At 54.1% G+C, this 16,675-nt stretch overlaps 1 protein-coding gene across 1 annotated transcript in view; it reads left to right on the forward strand.

Annotated features, from left to right (window-relative positions):
- NPAS1 (neuronal PAS domain protein 1) overlaps window positions 1-15,407 on the forward strand; it is a 98,047-nt gene extending 82,640 nt beyond the window's left edge. The window contains exons 10-12 of the mRNA XM_075016299.1: window positions 1,047-1,194; window positions 8,747-8,853; window positions 13,730-15,407. Of these exons, the coding sequence (XP_074872400.1) occupies window positions 1,047-1,194; window positions 8,747-8,853; window positions 13,730-14,997 (1,523 nt within the window). The 3' untranslated portion in view covers window positions 14,998-15,407. The remainder of the gene's footprint in view (window positions 1-1,046; window positions 1,195-8,746; window positions 8,854-13,729) is intronic.
- Window positions 15,408-16,675: the final 1,268 nt, after the last annotated feature.

The raw sequence follows: 16,675 nt of genomic DNA on the forward strand, positions 1-16,675 counted from the left end.
TGGTCAATTGGTCAGTGATTAATTACCCTCATGATTAAAAACTGACACCTTGTTTCTTGTCTGAACTTATCTAGCTTCAGCCAGTGACACTGCTGCGGAAAAACAAACGTGATTCTGAGATGTATTAACAGGAGTGTGGTGAGCAAGCCAGAAGCAGGCATTCCTCTGCTGTACGCTGGACAGATTAGGCGTCACCTGGAGTCTTGTGTTGAGTTCTGGGCTCCGCATTTCAAAAGAGAGGTGGAGAAATTGGAGCAGGTCCAGCGAAGAGCAACAAAAATAATTTAAAGGCCTAGAAACCGTGAGCTGTTAGGGACGATGGAAAGAATTGGGTTTGTTTAGTTTGGAAAGGGGAAACCTGAGCAGGGACATGATAACAGCTTTCCACTAACTAGAAAGGTGTTACAAGGAGGAGGGAGAAAGATTAGTCTCCTTAGCCTCTGGGGATAGGACAAGGAACAATGGGCCTAAACTGCAGCATGGGAGGTTTAGGTTGGACATTAGAAAAAAGCTTCTGAACTGTCAGGGTGGCTGAAGATATTTAAAAGCAGGTTAGATAAACCTCTGCCAGAGCTGATCTAGATGGTGCCTGGTTCCGCTGTGAGAGCAGAGGACTGGATCTGGTGACCTCTTGAGGTCCCTTCCAGTTCTCGCGTGCTATGATTCTCTAACTTCCTGTCGCTGGGTGATGTGAGATCTTCCTCCGCTAGCCTGAAGCGCCCAGGACCAAATATTTGTTCCCTGTATAGGGACCAAGAGGCTGGGATCAAGACACTCTTTAGCCTGCTCTTTGTTCAGCTCACTAGCTTGAGCTCCCGGACAGTCGCCCTCTAAGGCAGGTTTTCCGATCCTGTTTAGCGTTCTCGTTCATTACCCAGTGCTAACCCGGCTGTGGTGAAATCAAGGGGCTGCAAGGGACTTCAGAGAATGTTGCAACACCCTAGTCTCCAGGGATGGCTTTGGTCCTGGCAGCTTGCCTGGGCTCTCGAGAGGGGGCCAGGGCGGGGGCTGGCATTCTTCTGCTAACAAACTTCTTTTTCAATCAGTGTTGAAAAAAGGGCAGGTCGTGACCCGGTATTACCGCTGGCTGCAGAAACATGGGGGCTTTGTGTGGATTCAGTCCTGTGCCACCATCTCGGTCAACGTCAAGAACCCCAGCGAGCGGAATATGGTCTGGGTCAATTACATCCTCAGGTGAGAGCACATGGCCCCGCTGGAAGAAATCATCAGGCTGCCCAAGGGGGCGTCGCTGTCCGACATGCTGTGGCTATGGGGATAGAGTCACAGATCCTCCTGCTCCAAAAGCTCAGGCAACTGCCACTCACTGAGCTCCAGGGAAATCCCCGTTAACAGCTGGTTTTATAGGGTCTAGGATACACAGCCATGCTGTTCCGAATCCAGCCAGGAGGGGGCGGACAATGCTGTGTCCGCAGGCTGGTTGGGGAGCGCAGAGCACTGTATTATGAACATTTGGATTACGGTAGCAGCCAGTCAGGCTCACTGCCCCTAGAGCTGTCCATCCATAGCATGGGTCCAGCCACCATGGGCCGTGTGCTTGGGCCATGGGGCAGCCACTCCAAAGAGCCTATGGGCAGGATGATCTGCTCTGCCGCCATCTCCCAGCTGGGTTGCTCCGATTCGCCGTGGAAGCAGGAACCGGCAGCCCCAGTGATGCAGCTCAGGGGAGCAGAGCAGGGCGAGGGCTGAGGCTGGGCACTCTACCGCTGCCACGGTGAAGTAGAGGGACCCTACTTGGAGATGCTAGTGGAGTGGAGCAAGCTGCTGGCTTGCTCTGCTCCTGCAGCCCCTGCTCCCGAGGTGAGCACAGCGGGGGGGCTGACCCCCTGCTGCCACCCCACAACAGACCCCCCCCCATAATTCCTCAGGTTGCACAGCTCTGGGAGGGAGTTTGGGGCAAGGGTACAAAAGGGAGGCAGAAGAGGGTGGAGAAGGAGCGGGGTGTGGGGGATGCCTTGGAGTGGGGGCAGAGCTGGAGTGGAAGGGTTGCCCCAGACCCTGCTGGGGACAACACTGATTGCCCCATTGTACTGCTGCTAAACACACCAGAGGGGTTGTTGCCTGTAGGCAGCAAATGAACTCCCCTCCCTATGCCCATGGCAAGTGGTGGCGGAGTCAGTGTTCACTAGCCTTGCTGTAAACTGAGGCACAGAGCGGCAGGGTGAGGTGACCATGTCCATATCATGGTGGGGGGGCGGGACTAGAACCCAGGAGGTTTGACCTGAGGCCCCAAGCACCCTCCCTCTCACTCCTTGTGCTCCATCCTCCCACTGGGGACAGAACCAAGGCGTCCTGCCTCAGCTTTGCACCCCAGCTCCAGCCAGGCTGGCTGGCAGCTTCGTAAGGGCTTTAGTCATTAATATTCTGCGTCACAGCCGTCCCTGGCAGACAAGAACCAGCTCCGCCTTGTTGTAGCCGCACAGAATATTAAATGCTGAGGGAAGCAACAAACCTGACTGAAACCTCCTCTGCCCCCGGCCCCTTCCAGCAGCAGGGCTGTCAGGGGTCCACGAGCCGTTCTCTGGCGCTGCAGCGTGCGGGAAACGAGCCGTGAGCTGAGATTTCCCAGGGCTGCAGGGGAAATTGATATCACCCACAGCCCTGCTCAGATACCCGCCCACGGAGCTGTGCATCTCTGCTGGGCCCCACCCTCATGGGCATCGCCCATAGCCCTGCTCAGATGTTACTTGCATCCCGGCACAGGACCAGAGGCCCTTCAAGGTGTTCTGGTGGCTCAACGCCCATTGCAACGAAAGGGAGGCAGGTGCCGACCCACCTCAATGAGTCGCACTTAGAAGCCACCAGGGCTGCTGGAGCAATGGTGGCACAGGGAGGGACGAGGACATGCTGTGGGCCACAACGAGGGGCCTGGCGCGTGGGAGTCCTGATGCTAGATAGCCCTCGGCTCCCTGAGCTGGGAACACAACCCAGGACTACTGCTGCCTCATCCCTCCCACCCCCCGCCACCCCCGATCTCACCACTAGGCCCCACGCCCCAGCCAGAGCTCGTAACCCAGTGGGGGGCAGCCTGTGGCCCCCTGAGTGGCCCACGAGACGTTTTGTTCACCCCTGACCACACGCAGGGCTGTCAGATTCCACTGCTAAGGCTTTGTGCTCCTGGGATTACTCAGGTGAGGGTGGCGCTGAGTGCAGCCAGCTCTGGCCATGACAGCCGGGGGGGCTCCCGCCGCAGCCGATCCAAGCGCTCCTCTCCCCCGCCCCCCAGCAAGTCCCAGGGACGCCAGTGCCCATCATAAAACTGCCCTACCCCGGGAGATTGTCCCAGCCCTGGCAACCTTGTGCCCCAATGTGATAAAGGAGGCCACCCACGTGGCCCACTCACTGACCGCAGTTGCACACTGCTGCCCTTGTGGGTGCTGATGGCTGCAAAAGTCCCACTCTCTGTGATACAGGCGAGAGGCCAAACAGAGGCGAGGCCCATTTAGGGACCTAAGCTCATGGATTTTTTGCAGGAGGAGCCAGGACACCAAGGGGGTCGCCCAAGCGAACTGGGCCTAGACTCTAGGGCTTGTGGCGCAGTGTAGCTACAGAGCAGCTGGAAGGGTTCATCCCTGTGTGGGTGAGCACACGCATGCTAGACTGGTACAAATAGCAGTGGGGCCAGAGCGGCTCGAAAAGAGGATTGGGTCAGCCCCCACCGTTCCCGGAAGCTGAGCCCTCGGGCGGCCACCCAGGAGCGATTCAGATGGCACCAGCTGATTAGCAGAGCATCCACTCTGGTTGTATTGGTGGTGCACAGCCACACATGCCCTGTGCACAGAACAAAATTTATTCTGCCCCGAGCGGGAGAAAACGAGGGAACCGTGTTCCTTGCCTGTGTACAAGCCTGCTGGGCTGCCTGGGTCCCCCACTCGTGTGGCACGTTCCCCCGCCCCCCCCCCCTCCCCCGGCCGACTGCTGGGGCCACACTGCTGAGTGTAGTGGGCTACCTGAAGTAGAGCTCCCAGCTGAAGTGTGGCTACACCCATAGGCTAGTGCAGGCGTGTGGTCCACCGGCCAGAATCCAGCCCACAGAGCCATTTTCTTGGGCCTGTGGGGTGGTGGTGGGGCAGTTGCCACAGAGCCCTAGCGGCTGGGATGCAGCGCCGCTGCTGGCCCAGAGGGGCAGAGCCCCGGCTATGGCATAGAGCTGGTGGCAGAGTGGTTTGGGGCTGGGGGCAGAGTTAACCCTGGGGTGGGCAAGGAACTATTTGGGGCTGCGGCGGGGGGGGTTCAGGCTGGGGAGGGGGGGGGTCATTTGGGGATGGGAGGGGTTGGGGGCCTGAAGGGGGAGGAATCTAAGCCTGGGGCTAAGTGGGGGGGGCAGTTTGGGGCTGTGGGTGGGGGGGGGTCCAAACCATGAGGCGGTTTGGAGCTGCACGAGGTTTAATCTGGGGAAGGTGGGTGGGGGGGTTCAGGCTATTTTGTGTTCAGCCCGTGGAACACACAAAAATTGCTGTGCCCCCCCCCCGATGAAGAAATGTTGGCCTCCCCTGGGCTACGCCATGGCCTGGCTGGGCTAACTGAGCCCAAGCAATGGCTCATGCCCGAAATACCCACCCCCAGCAGCAGGCCCCAGGGTAGCCATGCATCGCATTTCCCAGCACAGGCACAAGGAGGCTGTTGGTTCAGCTCCCAGAGACGGCTGGCTGTGGCTCCTGATGCGGAAGCTATCCAGTCAGGGTGGAAGGAGCGGGTGTATGTTTTTAACAGGGTTAGTAAGTCCCCATTGGAACAACTCACCCAGGGTTAGGGCGGCTGCTCCAGCACAGACCGTGTTTTTAAATCCCAAGCCCAGCATGCCCGCTATTTTTTTTCTCATCCATGGGCAGATTAAATTTTATGTGCACTGACGCATGAGCAGAGGTGCACCAGCCACAGAAATACACCCCGCCCACTGAGAGCGCTCTGCTAGGTGGCACCTGAACCTCTCCTGGGCGGCCACCCACGTGCTCATTGTCCAGGGAGCGCGGCCCAAGACATGAGGTTATTCTGGAAGCTCATCTCCTGCAAGGCTGTGGGGCCAGGTCTCTGGCCTGCGTTAGACCAGAGGGAGCAGCCTTGATGAGTGCCATGATTCCGTCTGCTTTAGGTGGCTATGAATTTTGAGCACCGGCCTCCGTAGCCTTGGCAAAAAAAAAAAAAAAAAAAAAAAAATGGTTTTGAGACCCCATCGCAGCATGGGTGTGGCATTGCAAATCCACTCAGCTGGAGTCTAGCCCCCCCCACCTGCTCCATTAAAGCAACTCCCGAATTATACACATTCTCTTGGGGGTAGAGGGGGGTTTACAGCTCAAATAAATTAATATATGAATGACTACAACAGATGGTTATTAACGGCTGTTTCCCCCCCCCACCCGCGAAAGCAAAAGGAGGTATTATTATGCTAATCCTGAAAGTAATTACAGATACCAGTGTATGATTTGTCAGGGTGATTAGTATTTTAGTTAATTAGCGCTGTAATTACAGAGACTAATTAACTTTCTCTCAGCCTTCCTGGAATCTAAACTTATTTACTTTCTTTTCCCGGGGAGGAATGCAGAATGGTGCACGGAGCCTGGTGGCCATGAGGCGTCTCGGGGCACTAGCCTTGCCGGCTTCCTCAGTCGTGTGCCCTGGCTGGGCTAGACTGGAAGGGCATGGGGGCGGAATTAGCCTAACGCCTTGTAGTGTTATAGCGGATGGGACTGTGGCTTAGGGAGAGGGTTTGGGGGTGTCTGGACTGCTGGATTTTATGGCTAACCCTGGGAGGCTCGTGCAACACTGTGATTAGGATCGGGACCACTCCCAGGTATAGGCGAAAAAGTACCCCTCAGCAAGAGAAGGAGCCCAGGACTCCTGGGTTCTCCTCTCAGCTTCAGATGAGGGGACGCCTAATGCTTAGAACAGAGGTCAGCGACCCCCCCACCCCCCCCACCGGGCCTAGGTGCCGAGAGCGGCACGCGAGCTGATGTTCGTTGGCGAGGCGAGAGCTCAGCCCTGCCCCTCCTCCCCCACGCAGCCAGGTGCTTGCTCAAAGCCTTTGGACTACCGGAAGACCAGCTAATGCTACCAACCACCACTGAAACAGGACAGCTCCGCACATTTGCTTATTTACTCCTGGAGCTGTTGTAAGCAGGACTATTAGTGACTCACCGCCACTGGGCCCACACGTAGAGGTCAAATGTCGGCACTCCGCCCTCGGAAAGGTTGCTGGCCCCTGGCTTAGATTAGCACACGTCCAGGCCTGCTGACAGGGGAGAGGGCAAAGGGGGCAGCTGCCCTGGAGTCTGACTTTTCAAGGGGGTTTGAAGTTCCAGCCAACACCGCTGCTGGTAGCACGGCTCTGCCGCTCTGCACAGCCGGGGGGGGGGGGGGGCCAGCACGCTACAGGCATCTGCCCTTGGCCCCACCCCTTCCATCACTGGACCTGCTCCTTCTGGGGCACAGAGACAGGCCTTCCCCCTGGCCCCCACTTTGCCCTGGAGCTCATGGCAGCTGTTGGCCCTGCTGCATATGTCCTACTTCATTGTCTGGCTGCTGAGCAGGCTTGTAATGCTGAGCAGGGCTGCTGGCTTACTTATCGTTAAGTGCTTTGGGATCCTTGGATTCAAATGGATACAGAGCTGGGGGAGGGCGGCCTCATTTCACACCTGGCATATCACAATCTACGTCAAGTGACTTACACTGGCCAGCACTCATCCTGCCTCTCACCGTGCAGCAATGACATTATGGCTGTTACACCAGGCACAAAACTTGGCCCTGTGCTTTTCCCCTTCCTCCCTGTTCCGAGCTCTGGCAGAGCCGTTTGCAGGGGACGGCTCTTTTGAATTGGATCCAACTTTGCCCAGCCCTGAACAATGAAAGCCCAAAGCTGGCTCTTTTCGAAACATGAGCGCTTGTGATTTCCAATCTGTCCTTGTTTGTTCTTGGACAATAAGGCGATAGCCCTAGAGACGATGTTTTGCAGAGAGCAGCCTGCAGGTGGCTGGCTGTGGCAGCCTGAAATCAAGTTTTCCTTCTTGGGCTTAGTTGTTCGGGTCTCAGTTGGTACCTCCCAACAGGCTTAGCAGTCTACCACATGCTTCTCGGGAGACCATTTCTAGCGGGGCTTAAGGGATAAGCAGCACCTGCATATAATTCTCTGCTCCATCACAAACCGGCTGTGACTCTAGGCAGTTACTTAGACACCTAAGCCTTCCATTTAGATGCTATCCATAGTTTCAAAGTTGGTGCCTAAGCCCCTGGGCACCTAAATCTCCTAGCTGCTGCTGGGTATATCTATGCATAGGCCCTCAGGGCTGGCCTACAAAGCGATGGTTAAATTGACACCGCTGCCTCACTCAAGGATGTGAAGAACTCACACACCCCTGAGCAATGTTCCCTCTAATCTTTTCCATCGATGTGTGGATTTTTTTCCCACCCATGTGCGGAATAAGTTTTATGTGCACTAATGCATTGCAAATATGCACCACAAGTAGAAACAAAAAAAAAAAAACTAGCTGTGGCTGCTCTGCTAATCAGCTGAGTGGCATGAATCTCCCCTGAGTTAAGTTAGGAGACACAGTTAAGTCACTCTAACGCCCATCTCACACACATAGCACTGGGTTGAAGAATTGTTCCAGCTGCTGCCTCTTGGAAAGGTGGGTTTTCTAGGGGTGCACCACTGTAGATGTGGGTTCAGGAACCCAAATTAATGTTTAGAAATGGGTGAATTAACCTGCCCTAAGCCCCTCTGTGGAAGCTAATAGCCAGAATTAAAATGGATGTAAGTTGGTTTAGCAGACTTCACTTCCAAAGTGAATTAGAACCCAGGAGTCCTGAGTGCCAGACAGTGTTCCCTCTATTTTTTTCTATCCATGGGCAGAATAAATTTTATGTGCACCACACATAGACACGTGTTGCCCAAGGTCAGTGGGTGGATGGGGTGCTCTGCTAATCAGCTGGGCAGGATGTGAATCCCTCCTGAGTGGCCACCCAAGCGCTCAGCTTACAGGGAACGCCAATCCCAGCCACCGCCTCCCTGCTCTAAGCACCAGAGCCTGAATTCAAACATCAAGATCTTGACTCTTAGGGCTTGGCTACACTTTGGTGAAGATCGACTCAGTCGACCTTCCTTAGCAAAGCTAGTCAAATAAAGCGATTTCCAGACGTCGATTCCAGCAACGCAATTGCCACAGCTAGAACTGCGTATCGGAAATCGACTTTGAGGTCTGGTGTCGACCTGTCCTCAGTTCCCTATGCGAAACACTAGCCCGATAGTCCCCAGGGGGTTGCAGGAGATCTGTGGGGAAAATAAATAAATAAATATATAACGCTAAATGAAAATGATCATCGAAAATAAGTTTTAAATCAATTGCAACGTCACAATCTATTATTATTTTTTTAATTACATTTCTTCCACACACGTTATTAATGGCTGACTGACTAGCGACGTGGTGGTTTCTGTTCTCATTAAATGACATGTACACAGCATCCACATTGGCTTGGATAGGGGCCCATGAATGGTTGAGGGGGGCACTTGGCAGTCTGTGAAAGATTGGAGGGCCATTGGGGAGGACGACGAACGACTAAGGGGTGACTGGGGATCCATAAATGGTTTGGGGGTGATTGGGGGGTCCCCACCAGTGAAAAGGTTGGGAACCACTGCACTAGCCCATACAGCCTCCCATGGCTACCAAAGTCTCATCAGCGGATGAAGCAACCTGATCTGTTGTTTCTCTAATTAACATTTCCCCAACCTTTTTAGCAAACCCGAGGGGAAGAACATGGCCCTGGACATCTTCCAGCTGCCTGGGATTCCAGCCCACCAGACCGATGCTTCCGACATATCCGACCTGGAACCTGACTTCAAAGGTAAAAGCCCTGGCCAGGTTGCACCAAGCCAGCACCGGGGTGCATTTTGGGAGCACCCACCTCACTTCAGGCACTGAAAGTTATCAGCACCCTGTGGGTGGCTGCCTGCCGGAGTTGGTGCTCCAGTATACAAGGTCTCCAGTTCACCACTGCACTGTGATGGGTATTTTAGCTTTGGCGTTACCAATATACCCACCAGAAAGGACGGAACCCCTCTCTGGCTTGCCTCACAGAGCAAGGGCACACTCTGAGCACCGCAGACCGTTAAAGATCCACGAATGCCCCGGACTGGCCCATCTCCTGAGCCGAGCTGGGTCTGGTCAGCTCTTAGCTGTTCTCACCACGCTGACATAGAAATTGGGATGAGTGAATGGAGAGGTTCTTTCTTCTGAGCTATTTCTAGCCTTACTGCAGCACTGGTCGGGAAGGGGAGAGTCCAGGAGGTGGGGCTATTCCACATGGGGTGCTCTCCCATCGACTTTCCATTCTTGACCCACAAGGCCTCCTGCTATGGCTGTGAGCTGGGGGGTGCTGTGGGAAATTCGGGATTGCAGATAAGGGGTAAAAATGAAACCCTGCCGTTATACTGGTTAGAGAAACAGCGGCTACCTGAGGGTATCTCCTCCACTGGTGTAAATCAGCGGTGTTCTGACAGTCACAGGGGGAGTGATTCACACCAGCTAGGGAATCTGGCTGTGTATCCTTAACCTCCCATGTCCCAATGCCAGTTTGGGCAAGAACAGTGGCTTCCCCTCATCCTTGGGTAATTTTACACTCAAGGTTCATCTTCCCTTCTGGGCCAGTTCTGTGGCTTTTACCAAGCTGCCACATCCCACCCCACAGGTAGCTGCTTTTCCAGGAGGGGTGAAATACATTGTCTCTCTTATCCAGAGCAGGGAAAGGGCTGTGAGGCTTTTTGACTGAACGTTCATCAGGTGCTTTAAGAGGGCAGGGCTGCTGCCGCAGGGTGAAGCATCCTTAATTTCACTCCTGACACGGCCTCATCTTAATTAACCTCTCTTGGCATGTGATAAATTATACGGTAGGGTCGTGCTCTGAGGCAAGATAGCATGACAGCGCGAGAACGGAGTCTTGGCTAGAGGTTAAGAACGTGTGTATCGGGGAAGGCGGCATCCAGGGATGGGAGAAATTTTGGATCAATTCCTGGGGCTTGCAAACGCTCCATGCTGGTGTCCTGCTCTTGCCAGACTCCATGCAACAGCTTCCCAGGTAGGAGCATGCCCAGCCCAGAGCAGCAGCAATCCCTCAAATTCTTTCAATCCATTTGTGGAATAAATTTTGTTGTGTGCACTGACACAAATGCGGATGTGCACCACCAAGGGAAACACAGGCTGCTGACAGCCATGGGTACTCTACTAATCAGCTGGGCAGCACCCAGATCTCTCCTGGGTGGCTACCCAAGTGCTCAGCTTACAGGGAACACTGCCCAGGGGCATGCTTTGCCCTTCTCAACTTCTTTTCACGTGAGGCTCTCAAAGCATTTTACAGGCTTGAATTAATTCATGTAACCTCCTGGGACACAAGGAACTACCGCCCTCACAGGAGAGAGAGGAACTCAGGAGTCCTGGCTCCCACTTCCCTGTTCTAACCACCACCTCCTTTCTAGCTCTCCAATTTCACAGCACCTTGGAAGGGCTCTCCAGAGCCCCAAGGCTCAAGCTGGGGGAAACATCAGGCTTGCCCCAGTCATAATGAATTCCATGGGCACACTGCTCTGGAAGTCAGGTCAGTGTATCAGCTGCCATAGGCACATGACAGGATACAGGTCTGCCAGGAACCTCCTTGGTTAGCAAAGCTCTTCCAATCACTGAGGATCTCCTTCAGCTGGCTGGCTTGAAAGATGCCCAGCTCTCGCCTTTCACTCTCACCCGTTGGTAAAATCCTCTGTTATTACGAGCTATTACAGTAGCGCCTAGGAATCCCATTGTGCTAGGTGTATTCTGGTAGCTCCAGTCCCATGCCAGGGCCCCACGGCGCTCGGTGCCGTACAAAGACCGACCATTCCATTCTAAGACAGGAGACGCCAGCAGGGGACAGATGAATGGGGGAGCATGGAAGACCAGTTGAGAGGATGTGTACTTTGTACACTGGCTTCCTACCAGCTGACCACAGCCACACCTCAGACAAACATGAGTCCAGCCACATCCTCTCCCTCTGGCTCATGGTTTACTGTAGTTACCTGTACAAGGTTCTACCACATCCCCTATCCCCTGTATTGTGCTGGCCCCAGCCCCTTTCCCGGGCAGCGTGGGGCCTAGCCCAGCCCCCCAATGGACACCTGCTCCCGCACTGTGCCAGCCCCTCAAACAGAGCCTCCCCACACCCTGCCAGCCCCTTCCCTGGCCACCGCTGGGCCCAGCCCAAGCCCACAACAGAGGCCTCCCCCTGCCCCCGCACCGTGTCAGCCCCTCCCTCACTCAGCATGGGGCCTGGCCCACACACTTTGGATGGGTATTATAACAGCTTTCGGTGTAGAACTTTCTTCCACCCCAATTTCTGCTTGCAAGCGAAGCTGCAACCAGGCCTCTAGGGTAATCTGAAAATTGACTGAAAGTTTCCCATCAAAACAATTTTCAAAAGGAATATTGTGGAAACGACATTTTTGGCACTGAGTGTCTGCATCCTATGGAAAACAAAGTTTTTATTAACATCCCTCCCCCACCAACACCACCACCACCACCTAATTCATCCAAAACCAGTATTTTGATACCGCAGCTCCTCGTGGAAGTTGTAGTTTAGTTGTCTTATATTCCCATTCTCCCGTCAGGGATCCCAGCTCATATCACATCTCCCATGATGCACCACAGCTTAGGACTCCCAACATGCATGACACCCCTTCTGCAAGAAGCAAGTTCCTGGTGCATCATGGGAGATGTGGTCCAACAGGGAGCCTGGCCCATACAGGCTACGTCTACACGTGAAGCCTACATCGAAGTAGCCTATTTCGATGTGGCGACATCAAAATAGGCTATTTCGATGAATAACATCTACACGTCCTCCAGGGCTGGCAACGTCGATGTTCAACATCGACGTTGCGCAGCACCACATCGAAATAGGCGCTGCGAGGGAACGTCTACACGCCACAGTAGCACACATCGAAATAAGGGTGCCAGGCACAGCTGCAGACAGGGTCACAGGGCGGACTCAACAGCCAGCCGCTCCCTTAAAGGGCCCCTCCCAGACACACTTGCACTAAACAGCACAAGATCCACAGAGCCGACAACGAGTTGCAGACTCTGTGCATGCAGCATGAATCCCCCGCTGCAGCAGCAGCAGCCAGAAGCCCTGGGCTAAAGGCTGCTGCCCACGGTGACCATAGAGCCCCGCACGGGCTGGAGAGACAGCATCTCTCAACCCCCCAGCTGATGGCTGCCATGGAGGACCCCACAATTTCGACGTTGCGGGACGCGGATCGTCTACACGGTCCCTACTTCGACGTTGAACGTCGAAGTAGGGCGCTATTCCGATCCCCTCATGAGGTTAGCGACTTCGACGTCTCGCCGCCTAACGTCGAAGTTAACTTCGAAATAGCGCCCGACGCGTGTAGCCGCGACGGGTGCTATTTCGAAGTTAGTGCCGCTACTTCGAAGTAGCGTGCACGTGTAGACACAGCCACAGAGTAGAAGCAGGAGGCACAAACTACAATTCCCATGAGGCACTGTGGCAGCATTTCCAAATAAATTTTATTCTCCGGATGAATTTTTTTTAGTAGGCAAAGCTGCTGGGGAAAAAAAAACGAAATTCACTGCAGAAAACAGGCAAAATCATTACTGTGTTGTTTTTAAGCTTGGCCAAATTTGACTTTTAGCATTTTCAGTAAGTATTAATATTTTCAGCATTTTTAAAATCAATTTACATTTTCAAAGTTGCAAGAAACTATGAGGCATCAGACAACTAGTACCTGACAGTAGACCTTCAAATTCAAAATGGCAAAGCTCTAAGATGGTTAAAAAGACATATGCGAAGTAACCTTAAATCAAACTAATAAGGTCTCTGGCAACATTTTTCTTACTTGTCATAGCTGTATGTTTCTATTATCATCGATGGACATGTTATTTCATTGCCTTGCATGTGACAATGGTGGAATCAGCATTTACCAACAGAAAACAACTCTCTCCAAGCCTCACTGGTGTTAATTAAAAGCAGTTCCATGTGAAATACCCGCTTTCCCACCAGCTCAGTGTGTAGGCAAGAATGCCACACTGGCTGTTGGTGAGGAATACAACAGATGGGACTCAAACAGCATTGGAGATAGGATCCAAGGTTGGGCCCTTAACCAGCCCAAAGCATGGAGGAATCACACTGCATTTGAGCTACAGCTGAGCCTAGACAGAGCAAGGGCGGGGTAGTGATTGGCACACAGTCCTGTGCACTGGGGATGCTGTGTTTCTATTCCTTGTTCTGGTACAGTGTGACCTTGATCCCCTGCTTAGCATCTTACTTTCTCCATCCGTATAGCCGAGGCGTGAAGTACTGTGATACCAGGAAACAGTATTGTAATACCTGGATGGCAGGAAAGTACAATCTCATCAAAGGAGTGACTCTTCTCCTCTTCGGCCGTAAGGCTGGGGAGCAGATCCATCCTGGCAGGAGCGACACAGTCTAAGGGGACACGTGGCGTTGGCTTTGCTCTGCCGCAGTGTGAAGCCCCCCAGAGCTCTCATTGGTTTGTATGTGCCCTGAAGCTGCAGAAGCAGCTTAAAATGGGATTCAACGCCCCTGAGGCATCTTGCTGGAAAAACATTTCATTAGATCAAATAAACCCATCACCTACCCGCACAAAGCAGCTCAGTCGATTTTAACCACCTTGCTGAGTAGGCTGCTCCTTAATCCACCTTCTTTTCGTCCCTTCCAGAGAGCGACCAGGGCCCAGAATGCAAGCAGGGGAACCAGTTCCTGCCCAAGGCAGCTGGGACGTTGGCCAAAGGCTACTCGCGGAGTGTGCCAGATGAAGGGGCCCGTTGTTCCATGGCAGAGCACGATGCCAGCAGCCCGGACACGAGCTACAAGGATGACGACACGTCAGAGGAAGCCAGGACAAGCGATGCTGAGAAACACAAGGGGCCCCGGAACAAACGGATCAAGTTGGAGTTCCCGCCGGAGAGCCCCCCGCCGGAGGCCTCGTTCATCAGCACAGAGGAATCGGACAGCGGCAGCGAGGACGAGCCTGAGCCCCCGCCCCCGCCCCAGCCGCTGGCACTGGAGAGGAGAGTGAACGGGTACAGCATGGCGGCAGGGAGGAACATGGGGCCAAGCCAGCCCTGCACGTCCAAGTTTGCCTCCGTCATCCAGACCCAGAGGAGCTACCCAACGAAAGCCAGCCCGGCCCTTAGCATTAAGACGGAGCAGAGCCAGCCTCCCAAGTACGACAAGGCTGCCTTGTGGACCTACCCCTCCGCCCATGATGCCCTCCACGAGGGACTCCACTACACTGTGAGCAAAGCACTTAGCCTGGAGAAGCCCCTTCTGAGGCCAGCCACCTCCCACTTGTACGTCTCCATCCCGGACTCCGTGCTCACCCCTCCGGAGATGGACAGCAGCGGGGGCCTGGCCAAGGCCCCCTTTAACACCTCCCCTCGGGCGGTGCTCCCGGCCCCTGCGTCTGAAACGCTCTCTCCCCCGCTCTCGGGGTCGCCATGCGAGGAGAGGGCTGCGTCCACGCCCTTTGCCCCGCTGGTCTATCCGGGCGAGATGGAGGCCCTGCAGCGGTTCCACGCAGGGAACATGGTGCTCCCGCTGGTGCATCAGCTCGGTGGGCCCCACGGGATCACCAACACCACAGGCTCCCAGAGCCTCTACACCACCAGCACGATCCGGTACGCCCCGGCCGACATGACCCTCGCTGTGCCGGGTGGCGTGCTGCCGGCCTCCCATGCCATCAACCTCATGGACATTGGCAACGCTGAGTCAAAGAGCCCCATGGAACTCATGTACCACCACATCCAGCGGCTCAACATGGTGGCGCCCTTCGGGAACTCTGCCAGCGCCACTGGTTTGGCGCAGCTTTCGGGCACCACAGGGGGTGTGTTCACAGCTGCCGAGTCCTTGTTCTCCACGCTGCCCTTCTCTGTGGCCGGCGGCAGCATCCACAGCCTGTCAGCCTCAGAGCGCAAAGAGGACTGAGCCACGCAGCTGCCCTGAAGGCAGCTCAGTAGGAACACCGCCCTGAACCAACTCTGCACTGAAGCCACGGCTCCTTTGAAACTCATCTCTGGGTCGCACGCTCCCATGAGCTGCCGGCTGCTTCACAGCCGGGAACAATCTTTGTTCTGGAATTGGTCCTTGTGTCTCATTCCTACCTGCCTCCGAACTAAATCACAGCGCAAATACATCAGTAGTCTGCTCCTTGCTTCGCAGCTCTACCCTTCTGGGCCAGATGCTCCTGTTATGCTGATATAAATCCAAAGTCAGTTAATCCACATTTACACCAGAGACCAGAATCTGCACTTTTTTTTAAAGACAAAAAAAAAAAAAAAATCAGCTACCCTGGGGGGAAAAGCCAGTCACAGCAAACAACAGTTCCTCTCCTTGCCGATTTAAATCTTTAAAAGCAGGAGCAGCTTCCTTCACCTCTTTGCCTTTCTTTCCATGAATGCACAATGAATGGCACATGGGAAGAAAGAATGCTTAGCACTCATGGCGTGGCCCGACTGCCAACTGATTTCCACAGAAAAACGGAGCGAGGCTGATTTACAGGCGTTGAGGATCTGGCCCCTGGTACTTTTCCAGCTTCAAAAATGCGGTATAAATATTAATCGATCTTTGCCGTGAGACACCCATTATGGAGCTGAATACCATCCGCATTGTGGAAGCGGTGGTCAGATTCTGCTCCCGGTCTGTTACACGGGGGCAAAATCTGGAGGGATTCCATGGTAACTGAGAGCAGAAGCAAAGGTGCAGAGAGAGCAGTACACACTGGGGGCAAATGGATGCAGCTCCCTTGGAAATCTGGGGAGTAAAGTGCAGAGCGGGCATGAGTAGCAAAGTGAATCGCCTACTCTCATGGGGGGAAGGCAAAGGGAGGTGACTTATACCCACTCCTTAGCTGCTTCAATGTGTCATACTCCCAACCCTCATCCCCTCCTCTATCTTACCCACTCCTGGGGGGCTGCTTCTCTTATGCTTCCCAACCCTGTTGGTCTCTTCAGCTTGTAAGTTTTAGTCACTTCCCAGCCTGCACAGAGCCACAAACCAACTGGCCAGGTTTGCCTGTTTTCTGACCCAGTGAGCAGTTTTCCCAGCGATGTTGAGGAAAGCGGTTTGCCCTTTGGGAATAGATGGGAAGGGATGGATCACTGGGGGTGCGTCTCTACTTAGAGCAGGGTGGGGGTTGGCGTGCTGTGATCCATCTTCCAGGGATCAATTTTGCCATGCCTGTAAAGAAGTGGCAAAAATCGATCTCTCCGGGCTTGGCCGTCAACCCTGGTACTCCATACTATCGTGTGGAGCAAGGGACGTTGACGTGAGGAGAAAGAACCCTGCTCTACACAAGGGCAGGAAGTCAATCCTGATCTGCTCATTCTAGCTACACTAATGGCATAGCTAGAATTGCATATCTGGGATTGACTTTCTGTCCTTGCATAGACCAAGCCTTAGTGACTACCTGTTCTGCTCATTCCCTCTGGGGCACCTGGCATTGGCCACTGTGGGAGACAGGATACCAGGCTAGATGGACCTTTGATCTGATCCAGTAGGGCTGTTCTGCTGTTCTTCAGCTGGGCCTTCTGCTGTTCTCTTTGCCAGCAGCGAAATTCCTTTTATTGGCCAAAAAAAGAAAGCTTCTTCTCCAACCCCACTGAGC

Source organism: Carettochelys insculpta, chromosome 22 (assembly GCF_033958435.1).
Source record: "Carettochelys insculpta isolate YL-2023 chromosome 22, ASM3395843v1, whole genome shotgun sequence".
NCBI classification, from domain to species: domain Eukaryota; kingdom Metazoa; phylum Chordata; order Testudines; family Carettochelyidae; genus Carettochelys; species Carettochelys insculpta.